Source organism: Strongylocentrotus purpuratus, unplaced genomic scaffold (genome assembly GCF_000002235.5).
Source record: "Strongylocentrotus purpuratus isolate Spur 01 unplaced genomic scaffold, Spur_5.0 spur5_scaffold_12, whole genome shotgun sequence".
Taxonomy (NCBI): Eukaryota; Metazoa; Echinodermata; class Echinoidea; order Camarodonta; family Strongylocentrotidae; genus Strongylocentrotus; species Strongylocentrotus purpuratus.
The window spans coordinates 2,691,895-2,706,212 of NW_022145597.1; the positions used below are offsets into that span (position 1 = coordinate 2,691,895).

The 14,318-nt window shown below is 35.7% G+C and overlaps 1 protein-coding gene across 1 annotated transcript; it reads right to left on the bottom strand.

The window, feature by feature from the left end:
• Positions 1-679: 679 nt before the first annotated feature.
• On the bottom strand, positions 680-13,829 carry LOC105446167. The gene is made up of 11 exons (XM_030982530.1): positions 13,817-13,829; positions 13,075-13,191; positions 12,539-12,658; positions 12,003-12,155; positions 11,434-11,550; positions 10,249-10,372; positions 9,250-9,369; positions 3,846-4,749; positions 3,270-3,408; positions 1,961-2,184; positions 680-1,665 (listed from the first exon to the last, which is right to left on the bottom strand). The coding sequence occupies exons 1-11, from the start codon at positions 13,827-13,829 to the stop codon at positions 1,510-1,512; spliced, it is 2,187 nt and encodes a 728-aa protein (XP_030838390.1). The 3' UTR covers positions 680-1,509.
• Between the last annotated feature and the right edge of the window lie 489 nt (positions 13,830-14,318).

Here is a 14,318-nt window from a genome sequence, read left to right on the forward strand (position 1 = left end):
TTCACCAAAGTGAAACAAAATCTAGAAATCAGCAGTTATGTTGAGAGAAATGGACAATCTGATGCCAATATAATATTATGAATAGCATAAAATAAAGATATATCAGCAAACAGTCTTTCTCAACGATTGCTCTTTTCTGTACAATGTGCTTATAAAGTTATTTAAACAAGTATTCATTATCAAACATCATGCTATTTCTGTACCTGTAGCCTGAGCCACATTAGAGCTACGACCGGTCGTCGACTTCCGACCACTGGCTGGCCGGAGGTCGGAAAACCTTTTACTGACCAGACTGGTCACTCAAAGATTTTGTCTAGGTTGACCAAGGGTAGGCGACAGTTCACCGATTTATTGACGACTGCTCGCCTTAATTTATCTTCATTGCTTGACGACTATTTCCAGGCAATATTTGATTGACAAATGAACGACAGCTGATGGGCGAATGACACACGACCAGTCGCCGATTAATCTCTTTCATCAACTTTCACCGAACTAGTATATTATAAGGGATTTAACCGTAGACACTTTGGAATTGTTATTGTTGCTTTTACTGCCAGTTTATACATTTAGTTTTGCAATTTTCCGTTGAATGAAAACAGCGAGAACAAAAGATTATATGAAAAATATGAATATTAAGCACTAATATACTGAGTCCTGTTATATTAGGTTCCATTGTTATCCTTTTTTCCTCTATCCCCTTTTCTGTTTTGTATGACTTTTTTCTGATCAAATCATAATTATAGGCTTCAATGCAACATACTGATTCGTCTTTTGAAGAAAAATTGAATAAATATAAAATAAAATCTCACCTCATCTAAACAAATACAATAAGCAAGAAGTGTATTATGTGTTTGCTTGCATCAATATAATTCCGCCCCAAGGTTAAGCTTGCCGACCGTCGTAAGAACATCGGCCATTGTTCTCCGACGAGTTATTTGATATCGCCGTTAAATGACTGACCAACTGCCAACCATTCCCCAATATTTCCATGAGCGGCCGCAAATTAGTTTACAAAAATCTTTTATGATTGTTCAATTTCGTACAACATTCCGCAACTGATCGGCAACTGGTCGCCCTCTATACATTATTTTCAATTGGTTGTCGACGGTCGCAGCTTTGTTTTGCTTGTCGGAAGTCAGTAACCGGTCGTACACTAGTGTGACTTAGACTTTAAACATAACATCATGGTAAATAGAATGTATTCTCTAAAAATATCACTTCCTCTATATTTACAATTAGACATACAGTATGATACACAAGTAAGTATATACCCCTAACAAAAGAGTTTGATATAACTTTTTACAAATTTGATTACGCCTAAGGCAATGGTAATTTCGGTAACCTATCATGATAGATTTAAAGGTGCAACAAATGCGAACTTAAATTCAATATTTTTACATTGTTCATTAAATGTTCTCCCTTTTCTGGAATACTCTATGCAGCTTCATGTAAACCTCGTTATTTCATGATTCATTCCAATCTTAGAATTTCCGATATCTCTCCTTTTCTTTACTTTGGCATATTAGCCCTCGCAATCATATTGAGTATGATGTCAATGTTTTCATCATTTTCCAGAATGGTCGTCAGATCTTCATCACGTGATTCAAGGAATGTCAGAGATGAGTCTAACACTACAAAAGCGTGTATGATTCTTCCTGCACCATCCTGTAAAAAAAATCATAACACTTTTTAGACAATACTTTAAAATATTACCTTACCTAAATGGAATAGTTACCTTTTGGATTTTGTTGTTAAAATGGTATAACGGATATATTTATATTATTGTGCTCCTGTTAAATTTGTCCATCACTATTTCTCTTATAAAAAAAAGGATCACAAAGACTTCGTGAAATCAAATGATGTACAAGGCTATTAAAGTTACATTTCATTAATTTTTCCAAAGTCATTTCGATCGTTTAAACAGTTTTAATGTCACTTCCAAAACAAATCTCAAACTTACTGCTTGGACGGCAATTTGATGCAAGTTGAGTATGACGTCATTCCATAGCCCGGACTCCTTCATTCTTTCCACAGCCTTTGTGACGTCGCGTTGAATTACATCGATTTCTAAACGTCCAAGAGATCGTTGGTTACGTTTCATCCATTCGATCAGTCGCTCGGGTGAGGGGCTAGGCAGAGACGTGAAAGCTGAGATAATTGAAGTGTCGTCAAAAATACTGGCTTCTGTAAGGGATCAATGGGTCATTAGAAGCATCCATTAAATGAAGGGAAAAAAAACTTCTGGGCCCCGTAAAACAAAATTGCAATCATTCGCAAAAATGGCAATGGCCAATCACGATCATTAATTCACTATAATATTGTTCAAAAGGCTAACCATTTACCAATCACAATCGTTGTTTCAAATTTGTAATTGATTACAAACATTTGTGTTACGGGACCCTTTGGTAAGACAGCGTAAAACGCGCTCCAAAAGATTTTCAAGAAATCAACTCGAGGTCAAAGTTGTCCAAAATACTGTCCCCTGAGAAAGGATTAATATATTTATGGGCAAGTCGCATATACGTTGCCAAATAAATGAACATAAATTGAAATATTAAGAATAATCTACTTCTATTCAATGTTTTGTCTGACTCATGATCTAGTAGGGCTATCAGCTCGATGCACCCATCAGATATACTGGGATTATACAGTGCATCCCAGAAAAAACAAAACCGAGATTTTATTGATGTTTTATCATAAATTAATCGCAATTATGATAAATAGATGACACATATTTGTAAAGCTTAGATCCTCCTCTTCCATTTTTAATGCAACTCAAAGTTGGCAAAAGACTTGACTTTATAACAAAACAAAGCATGTCAGCCATTCAATTTCAGTTCCTGAGAATGACGACGATCATGAATCGATTGGTAAAAAATTCAAACCGTCATCAAGACTCTAATCAAAGTTTTCTTTTTACTCCTGTACACTATGTAAGCATTCTGACGTGGCACCTAATTAGAATTGCTCACACAAATCTTGTTCGGCTGACGTAATACGTCATTGTAAGGGCACATTTCAACAGGGGACGACAAGGCTATGATTTAAAGTTCCATGTTCTCTGGGTGCCTATGTATCGACATAGTCGACTTTGACGATCAGGGAAAAACAAAAATATTAGCGTTGATCATCAACCAAACAGTCTTTTACAAGCTGAAAATAGTGAAATCTGTGACAGGATAAACATGTCGAAATACTAGATGTGGCACGCGTTCAGATTGTCGACACACTTCACTAGATAATCCATTGAGAGAGATATCAGTCCTTACCCATAGTCTTTTCCTCGTACTTCATACTTCGATTCTCAGCTGATTTCTGCTTCCTTTGACGAATCGATGCAAGAGTGTAAAGATATGGATTAAGAGACGAGTTGACGGGTAGCACAAAGACTGCTGTCCATGCGTATACCTTCAAAGTACAGAAATATATTAATCGTGATAACAATGGAATGTACATTGTATAGCAAGTCAAATTAACTCTCAAGTATTATCATGACGAAAAACAAAAAGGAACACCGTTGTTCTACTTATATGGCTATAAAACAGCGGACATGAGTTGGTCTTTAAACAATTCAGCTTGAAAAAGGTTTACATTTTTCTGATTCAATGTCTTTCCACTTTGGTATTTCCTGAGGTAATTTCCTGAGGTAATAAGGCCTGATCTTTCCACCAAATCAAAAATTACTGATCTTCCCTACGAGTTACGGATAATGGCCCGTGGTTTGAATAACAATCTAACAGACCGAACAGCACATCCCCAAAATAATCATCCAGAAGGGCACATTGCTCTGCCCTAACTTTGCCTCCGATAACATTATTATAAGTGTGAAATTAACGGAAATTCACCTGTGCAGAAATTGTCAGAGTTCCACTCGCTGACATCAAGCCCATTACGATGATTGGTAACCAACAAACAAGGTCTGTACCAACAACAAGCGCCATCCTAGATGCCAGCTTGATGTTTTCAGCCAATCGCATATCCTCCTTAGACTTGTTCCTTTTGCCGACGATCTGCTGCTTCGACATTTGAAACATGCAGTAGATGGAGATGTAACATAGGAGGGTCACCAGGAACGCCACGAAGTTGACACCAATGAACAATGAGATGGAGTAGTGCCATCCTGCAGGACGATCGACTGTTAGAGGTAAAGCCAGACAGACTCCTGATTGACCGTAGAACTTCCCTTCGACGAAAGCCGGGATAAGAGTTGGTAGAATGCCAAGGAAGGCGGCGAGGGCCCAGATGATGAGCTCAACTACTCGGGCACCACGGACAGAGAGATGTAGGTGCGGTTTAAATGGCGCCACCACATGGACACACCTATCAATGCTTATGATCGTGATCAGAAACACTGAAGCCTCGCTGGAGACAACGGACGTGATACCTGCAACCTTGCACAGGATACTATCCTTCCAATCATCAGCATGAGCAGCATAGTTCCCTTGATAATAGACATCAGCTGACGCTATTGAAATCATGTACAAACCCATCAAGAAATCAGAGACGGCTAGGTTGGTGATCAGACTTGATTGGACGGTCGTATGTCGGCCCCATCCAGAATTGACGAGTCTATAGCCAACAACAAGGACGTTGCCAATGAAAGCACTGGTCCCGAGAATCCAGATAAAGATTCGAAGGATGTTATTGGCCATGAGATCTTCACACGACGAGAACTGGTCACGTGGTGCATTGCAGTTAGGGGAATCCCCTAAACCCGCCAGGCAGCAAAGAAGGTATTTGTCAGCATACCTGTATATGTTTAAACAAAAAAATATATGAAAATCATATTGGTAATGATGCTTTTGATCATTTAACAGTATTAGATGATAACTCTTATCTAAATGTTATATCAGCCCCAATTATATTCGTTATCTGAATTTCAAAACTTACAGAAGACGGCTAAGGAAAAGGAATACACGGACAAGATGTGGAAGATGCACAAATGATACTCACATAGATAATTAAAGAAAAAATCTGAAACACTCACCCATGTTTAGACTCCCCTTACCATCATTACCACCTCCATGACATCCATTCCAAACCCAGAAATTGACATCTGTCACAGACCGTGCAAAAAAGATCCCATTCATCGAATCCTTTTCTTTTCTTTCCTATGACTATGACACAAGGAGTCCCTATTGAAATAAATAAGCCCTCAACCCCCCCCCCCCCTTTTTTTTCGAGTTAAATTTCTGCCGTAATTTATTCATTTTCTTCAATTCTGTGTTTTTAATATCAGATTTAATTTGGATTAATATAAAGTAACTTATAGACTTACAACGTTTCTAGATTATGTAAGCCTGTGAACGCGCCAAATTCAGTATCGCCTGATTCAAATATAAGTGTGTTTCGAATATCCCTGCAAAGAAACACAAACAAACAACAAATATTTATTGCTAGCAGATATTGACAATGTAACCTTTATTTCAATGTATAGAGCAAACACTTTATTCATTATTCGAACATTTATAACAAAGACATATTTCTGGATGAGTGAATACTCAGCAGCGATTTCACCAACACAGAGACAAATATTCTTTTTAGCATCGTCAATGTCAAGTAAGTACTCTATTTTCGTTTAATATTAGCGTTTAACACACTGCATTATAGAGGCAGTGGGGCAAATTTACTCAGCTGACAGTTCTGAACAAAAAAAAATATTGTTTATAGAAATACACTATTTTTTGTTTTACATAAAAACATTTTCTACCTATTCCATGCAGATAATTAAACATGTTTTTTTATTTTTTATTTTTAAAGTAATGTTATGTCATCCGCTTTGCAACAGCTAAATTGAGTCGAATATACACACATTGTAATATTGCTCAAGCCTCTATTTGTTTCAGGATATAATAATTTTCTATTTCTAGAAATGAAATAAATGTGCTTACAACTCTTGGAGGTTGGTTAGGTTATCAAATGTTCCTATTTCAATCATCTGTAGAGGATTGTTAGAAAGGTTCCTGAAGAGAGAGAGAGAGAGAGAGAGAGAGAAAGAAGTATAGAAAATTTACTAATTATATGATAGGGTTCTATCGGTAATGCAAGTTTTTTACCTCTTACTTGGATTATTGCACATGTTTATGGATCAGGAATACATTAATTTATGAATCGCTTTGCATTTAACAGGATTGTAACAAGTGTCAAAGATTATGAGAAGAATGAGCATATATATCATTTGAAACGAACTGGAGCTTAAATGGTTGATTAATTGCAGCTGAACACAAAAATCAATTTACTGGATTCCAAATAATGCATCCTTGTAGTACGCTTCATATTATTTTTTTTTGGAAAACTTCTCTAACCTCATATTTCAAATTTAGTAAAAAATAATAGCCTGAAAATTATTAGAAACACATATTTAATCAATTCAGTTTATTATAGATGATAATTTAACGTTTACAAGTCATCAAACATAAGATCGCGTGAGTACTCAAGACATATAAAAACATAAAAATAACATGGAAATGTAAAACCAAACATGAATAACCAGATGAATGGAAAATACGGACAATTTAAAGAGAAACTTACAAAGTAACCAATCGTTGCAGACCTCGGAATGCATCTTGAAATAACATGTAGATGTCATTTAATGCGAGATCTCTGACAGAAAAAGGGAAGACAAATGCATTGGTACATTATCATTCATCTTAAATAATAAATGTTATATACCTCACTTAAGAAATCCAGCCATCTGATTGGTCGAAATTGCATTCATAAACTTCAACTGTTCCTGTAAAATTCCCGGTAAAATTCCAAACCCATGTAATAGTTCCAAAAAAATAGTTCTAAAATCCCAGTTACCATGGTTACTGGGAAAATAGTTCAGTCTTGGTGAAATACCCATAGGTTCACATGTTAAAAAATGGTCTGAGCGATCGAGGATACCGTACGTGTGCGATGAATTGGTCGGTAATTTCAATACAATTGAATCTCGATCGATCTTACCGACAATTTTATCTGGCATTGTTGAGATGAAGACGAATATAAACTTCCAAAAACAACATCTGCCGATAGATCTTGATCTAAGTTCGTGCCAATGCATTGCAAAAGTAAAAGAAGGGCCTGTTTAATGGAGCTGCCGCGAAGCATCCAGCACGCGAAGCCGTTTTCAATCCATTTTAATGTATACATAAGAGAAAACTGCAAGGTATGGTATAAGTGCGCGATGGCCGAGCGGTCTAAGACTGTGATTTTAGTCACATCATCGTTGGTACTCAAGAGATCGAATCCCATCTTCGACAACAACAAAAAAAATATATATTTTTTTTTTAGTCTACTCTCATCGATACACTCATAAAAAAACAACCGTGCAGACAAACTAGATAAAGGCCAAGATGGTGTCATAAGTTGACTCTTTTTTTTTTCGGCATACAAAAGTATTAATGACTGCTTTAATATTCGAGAAATAGTTGTTTCTATACGCTCTCGGGAAGGTTACAATTGGGCTATTGCCCTCGGCACGCCTCGGGCAATAGCACAATTCTAACCTTTCCTTGAGCGTATAAAAACAACTATTTCTCTCAAAGCAGTCATTAATACTATAATATACACCAATTTTGTAATGATAACAAAATTTGTACTTTAGTGCCCCGATACGAAATATTTCATTTACCTGTTACGAATGTTTCAATAGTCATAATGCAATTTGCAAATGTGACGTGTTTTTAGTGAGGGCAAGACAAAATGTTTTTCCTACCTAGCAACAACTAATGTATTCAATTTCAATTCCGACTATTGAGATACATTTATTCGTAACAGCTGAATGAAACACTTGATATAGGAGCGCCTCATATTAAGGCACGCGAACAAATTTGGTAATACATTACGAAAAAGGCCTATTGGGTCTTATTTACCCGGTGTAGCCATACCAGTATTAAACCTCGTCTTCCTGCAGGCCATGCAATTATAATTGCCCCAGCAATTGTCAGGTTCCCGATTACACCTGGTTGGAGAGTGGCAAATGTGGAGTAATGTCTTAACACATGTCATTAGTGCCGGACTAGGATTCGAACCCACAACCATTGTAGTGAGAGTCAAGTAAACGAACCACTATACCACGACACCGCCACTTTATAAATATTCCACAAATGTTATGTTTTCAAACATAATAGAGTTATCTTTAAGTAATTGATGAAGTTCTAGACAGTCACCCTGACCTTTTAAGATAAACGTATTCTAATTGAATTGGATTGGCGGTTACATTTGAACTGAAAAGATTAGTTGTATAATGTAAGGTTTTGGAGCCATCAGAGTTATAAAAGACATAACAATATTACTGAAAAAGAACACAATATAGTAACGACAATCATCACACATGGGTATTGTATACAAATAAAAAAAATTTATCTTGTTTAGTTTGACGAGTAATGCAGATGATACTGTAATACTTACAGGTGCAAACTATTTGAACTTTCTGAAAATGATCCGTGTTCAATCTCTGAAATTCCTGAATTTTCAAGGGCACTGTATAAAAAGATAAAGACACTTATGTTTATATTTTGCACAAACAAATGAATCGTAAAAGCCAAGAAATGAAATATTCATGAATAAGATTCAATTGTAAGAAATAGTGGACAAAAGGTATATGTTTATTTATCAGTTTTGTTAATATCGATTTCACCATCATCATCGTTATCATCATCATCATCGTCATCATCATTTTCAATTGTCGTTTAACACATAGTTATTGAACAACTGCAAAGTCCCGGATAAGCTGGTAGTACTGTTACGAGTGGTGAAGATGGATGTGGCGGCAGTAGTCGTGGTAATAGTAGTAGTAGTAGTAGTAGTAGTAGTAGTAGCATTAGTAGTAGTAGTAGAAGTAGTAGTAGTAGTAGTAGTAGTTGTAGTAGTAGTAGTAGTAGTAGTAGTAGTAGTAGTGTGTAGAAGTAGTATCAGTAATCATGGTAAGAGTAGTAGTAGTAGCAGCAGCAGTAGTAGTAGTAGTAGTAGTAGCAGCAGCAGCATCAGTAGTAGTAGTAGTAGTAGTAGTAGTAGTAGTAGTAGTAGTATTATTATTAGTAGTAGCAGTGTGTAAAAGTAGTAGCAGTAATCATGGTAATAGTAGTAGTAGTAGTAGCAGCAGCAGTAGTAGTAGTAGTAGTAGCAGCAGCAGCATCAGCAGTAGTAGTATTAGTAGAAGTAGTAGTAGTAGTAGTAGTAGTAGTAGTAGTAGTTGTTGTTGTTGTTGTAGTAATAGTATTAGTAGTAGAAGTACTACATTATTTACTGTGTAAATCCACTTACACTTCAACGAGGTAAGGTAGCATAGATGGTACGATTGTGCCATTCTCATTCGCATCTCTTTCCAAGGCATTCACGATATCTCTGGAACCACATGGCATTTCGCTCTCACAACCAAGGGACCTAAATGAGTTCAAAGACAATTGCAATGATTATGTCACAAGGTTGGGAATGTTACTGTCTAGAAATATCATTTCCTTTTCGAGGTAAGACCGGAAGTTTCGAATTTTTATAATGACAGGCATTATAAATATATTAAAATAGATTGTAGTATCCTTTTAAATTTGAATTTAACAACCTTTGTCAAGTAAAGACATCTAGACATATCTTTGTAAAGTGATGTTGTACTTTCTCATAAACGTGGGGTTCTAATAAATAGCCTACACATTTTGTCTGGGCTCGTCAAATGACCAGGCATCAACAGCTTTACTGAACGATTAAACTGGTTGTCGTGATAAACCTGGTATATATGCATACACCTCGAGTTTTGAAACTTTTAGCATGACTTGTGATTCTGGATTTATTATGCATGAGAGGCGTGGACTTTCCATCCCTTTCTACGATTTCATTCACGGCAAACTGCCAAATATATGGTAAAAAGTGACGACATTTTTACAATTTTCTAAGATTCCTCGGTAGAGATGTGATGCGTAAGGTATGAATATGACATGTGAATGAAAGTCCAGTACAGGCGCATCCATCGGGGCATCCAGCTGTTGATGGTGAGAAAGAAGATTAAAAGACAACTCTTGTCGATTAGTAATGCGTTATTCGAAGAATTGAATGAAATACACATGATTGTATTGTTTTACAACAGTTAACATAATCATATCATATTAATGTTAATACCAATATGTTGATGTCAGACCGACAAGACTAATAACAGACACACCGATCAAATATTTAAACCAAGCAGCGAATTTGTCGAATAATTGTCAGAGTTTACCATTGCTTTTAAATTCAAATGCAAGTATTAATCAGTAGAAAACATCATCTTAAAACCTACCACAAAACATCTCGTCATCTTGATCAGGACAGTGTATTACGTCATCACAGACATGCTCAGGACTGATGCAGATCTTGTTGCCATGACAGCGGTATGACCCAGCTGGGCAATCAAATGTATCTAGTGAAAATAAACATTAATCAATCATCAAATATTACTGTAGTTCATGTAATACCTATCGAAGCATCACTTGGTTTTGGGTGTATATGACAAGCAACATCCAGCTGAACAAAAATTGAAGGTCAGAGACTTTAAAGCCTATGAGACCCATTAGATCCAGGAATCCGTGAACTTTTAGTCTTGGGCTTCTGATATCGTGAGCATTCTTGACTAGTTGTTAGAAGGTCCATAATACCTAAACCTTTGATCACGAGAACCGCGATCGGCTCTGGTATAGCTTATTCTTTTGAATCTGTTTTCGGTCTTCGGGGAATTTCTCCGTTATCCTTTGTATGGATAACTTTTATTCACTACCACAAGCAGATGACTACCACTGCTCCTCTCCCGCAACCTACCCTAAAGAGCACTATCTCCTCGAAAACATTCCCAAACTTTGTTATAATGGAGTTACGATAGCACAAATAATAAGGTACGAGCGATTTCGGTAAAAAACAAAACAAAAATAGCTTTGTTAATGAGTAAAACTATTTAAGGTAATAGCTTAAATCATTCAGAATTTTTCATCATCAAATCAATTTATTTAGTAGTATACCTGTTTGAAATTATTAAGATGATGATACAGTGTTACATATGAAATATACAACTGAATAACAGTGGAAAACACTATGTCTTGGATAGAACGTTAAATGGATGGCCCGTGTAAAGGAGAGTCACCAACTTTGTACATTTAAAACCCATCTGCACAATTCGTATGAGAGTGGGGGAAACGCCTGTGAAGTGGTCAACCTGCACATCCCAAATAATTTAATTAGGAGGAGAGAGCCGAGGGTCACAGTGATTCATTTTGCTAATGCCTCCCAGCTACAGGCAACGCCAACAATGGTATAATAATAATAATGATAATATAGATAATAATAATAATACCACTAAGAATAATAATAATATTAATAATACAAAATATTAAAGATATTAGTCATAATTAAAAGTACCAGTTATAATCATAAGAACAAGAATAATAGTTATAATAGTACTAATGATAATACAGGACCATCAGGCCATACCACACTCTTGTTCATCTTCTCCTGTAGGGCAGTCCATCTTTCCATCGCATCGATATCGTAGAGGAATACAGTAAGAGTCTGGACACTTCATTGTCCAAGATGGACATTTGTGAGTCTCTAAAATGGTAATATAACAGTATACATTCAATTAAATTCAATCAAATTCGAAGAAAGTATGCCTGCAAATACCAATCTCCTCGTTTAGTTCGATAATTTGATCATTTTGGAACAGAAACAGATATTTTAATGGAACTATATGAGCACCTGTAACATGCGAAGAGAGTTTTGTCGGAGCATCTACCATGTGCACTGGCAGCACACTTGACAACCGTTCTATATAGCAACATTTTTCTCTAACTTTCCAATAAGGAATATAAGTAATTTAGAAGATCGACATTATGGTAAGATATTACTTCATATTTAGATACTAACATCAAATTATACACAAGAAAGATGCTGAACGATTTGAAAATGTTATAAGGTGTTCGAAATAACCTCGCTCGATGAACTCTGAGTTTGATTTAGGAAAGTTCGTATTTAATGACATAAATAAAAATCATATTTCTTACCACACTCTTTGAGATTTGTGACGTCACGGCAGCCATTGATTAATCCAAATTCATTGAGTTCGTACATGCAGATGGTATCCAGTGGTGCGCATGCGCCGTTATCACACTTCAGTTCAGTGTCCGAGTTACAGACAAAATTTGGATTCATGTAATCTGGGTAAATTGAAAGAAGTATATAAATGAAATTTAAAAAATGAAACAATGGTATCACGGTGATTTTGAAACAAAGGTATCACGAACACTTTTCGAAAAAATGTAGGCCTATAAAGAAAAACTAAATAGGAAAATCATCACAAACCCCGACACGAGTATTTTTGCAAAAGAATCATGCTTTTGTCATAGCATTCTTCACCCCAAGAGAGCATTTGAAAAAGCCAAATATCATGACTATTGGCGAACTTTGGGATGTGATATTTCATTCGGAATCTGTAAGCAAATGAATAAAAATCCAAAAAAGTCAAGAAAAAAGAAGAAATTCACGTAACAATTTAAGTACAGGATTACCCTTTTTTCAAATAAAAATTCTCCCATCTTACCACACTGGTCTTCGTCCTCTTTAGTCTTGCCGATACAGTCAACCATGCCATCACATCTAACTTTGTTTGGAAACAGAGACCCATCAAAACACTGGAACGCTGACGATAATAGCTCAAGAACTAAGGGATGAAAAACAATACAAAATATGAATTTTATTTCTTAAATGATTTAACACTTGAATCCTCTAAGCGGGTACACAACGAGACAGAGAAAAAAATATTTGGAGGCAAAAAATAAGAATGAAAAAGTCAGGACAAGGACTGGAGTGAGACAAGGATTGGGTTGGAAAAATACAAAGTGGGAGACAGCTAGAGAGACAGAGTGAGCGAGGAAAAGAGAGAGATAGAGAGAGGGGGAGAGCGAGAGAAGGGGGTAGATACAAAACAGGAGGGAAAAATGTCATTCGAAAATTTCCTCATCAGATACTTGATAATCATCTTCTTTATACATACGTTTACAACAAACTTGTAACAGATTAATGAGAGAAATAGACCGGAGAAATGAAACAAGATAGAAAAATGAAAATGTTGGTTACCACAATCAGCTTCATCAGAAGAGTCGTAGCAGTGTGGAATAAAGTCACATCTCTTGAAGATGTCGATGCATTGTCTGTTGTCACATGTGAACTCAGACTCCGAACATCGAGGATAAACTGTATGAGGTACATGTAAGATCCAATATCGTGATCAGGTTTTCATTTGTCATGCTTCTAGTTTGATTTTTTGGCGTTCAGCGCATAGGAAGTTTTAACTTAGTCACCCAATAACTTATTGATTGATTGATTGATATCTTTATTTATTTGATATTTATATTTTTACAGGGTAGCGTTGTCAGTAACACAACTGCTTTCCCCGAATGGCTCTGTGGGCCTAGATTAAGTTTACATATGCAATAATGAATAAATATTACAATTATAGAAAATAAAATGCCAAATTCTACATACATTAACGAATAATAAATTCAAAGGAAACTAAGAATATTCTATCAATAAAAAGGCAAATTCAAAATACGATAAAAAGAATTAAAACAATTAAAAAAGAAAACTAAACCTAAAACCAAAATACGCACAAAGAGCAACAAACAAAAACTACACGAGGAAAAAAAATCAATTTCAAAACTAAACCTTACCATACTGTTTAAAATTAACATCGTTATGATTATATTACGATGCTTCTTTGCTGATGAATAAATATCGCTCTGGTATTTCACTATTCATTCAGAGTAATAACATTTTCAATCTCAACTCTCAAGACACAACAGGTAATATGCGCATTTACTTTCAAAATACATTTTACCCTCTTTCTAGACATACAACAAGTATGACATTGTCGTGAAAATATATGACATTAGTTGCCTGATGATCGCTTGCAAGGCGTGAAACTCGGAGTAGCAACTATGTCCCATTAGTCTGCCTTATTCAATATATGTATATATATATATATATATATATATATATATATATATTAACGGGGGGGGGTATTTAGTGCAACAGTTTAGAAACACCCGAACTCACCCTGTAAACGAAGGGGGGGGGTAATATGACCATTACATAAGCCAAATGAGCTTACTTTTGCATCATCATTATTATTATTATTATTATTATTATTGTTTAGTTGTCGTTGTTGATGTTGTTATTATTATTATTGTCATCATTATTGAACCAACTCATAAATTTATGTTTTTAAGGATATGCCACGTTTCATGAGACTGAACTTACCACAATTAGTTTCATCTGAATTGTCCTTGCAATCTGGAATGGTATCACACACAAACGACACC

Coding starts and splice junctions, on each gene's coding strand:
- LOC105446167 (XM_030982530.1), bottom strand. Junction 10,373..11,433: donor AGAAGATGAACAAGAGTGTG/GTATGGCCTGAT, acceptor TATTTTCACTAG/ATACATTTGATTGCCCAGCT. Junction 2,185..3,269: donor GTACGAGGAAAAGACTATGG/GTAAGGACTGAT, acceptor GATCCCTTACAG/AAGCCAGTATTTTTGACGAC.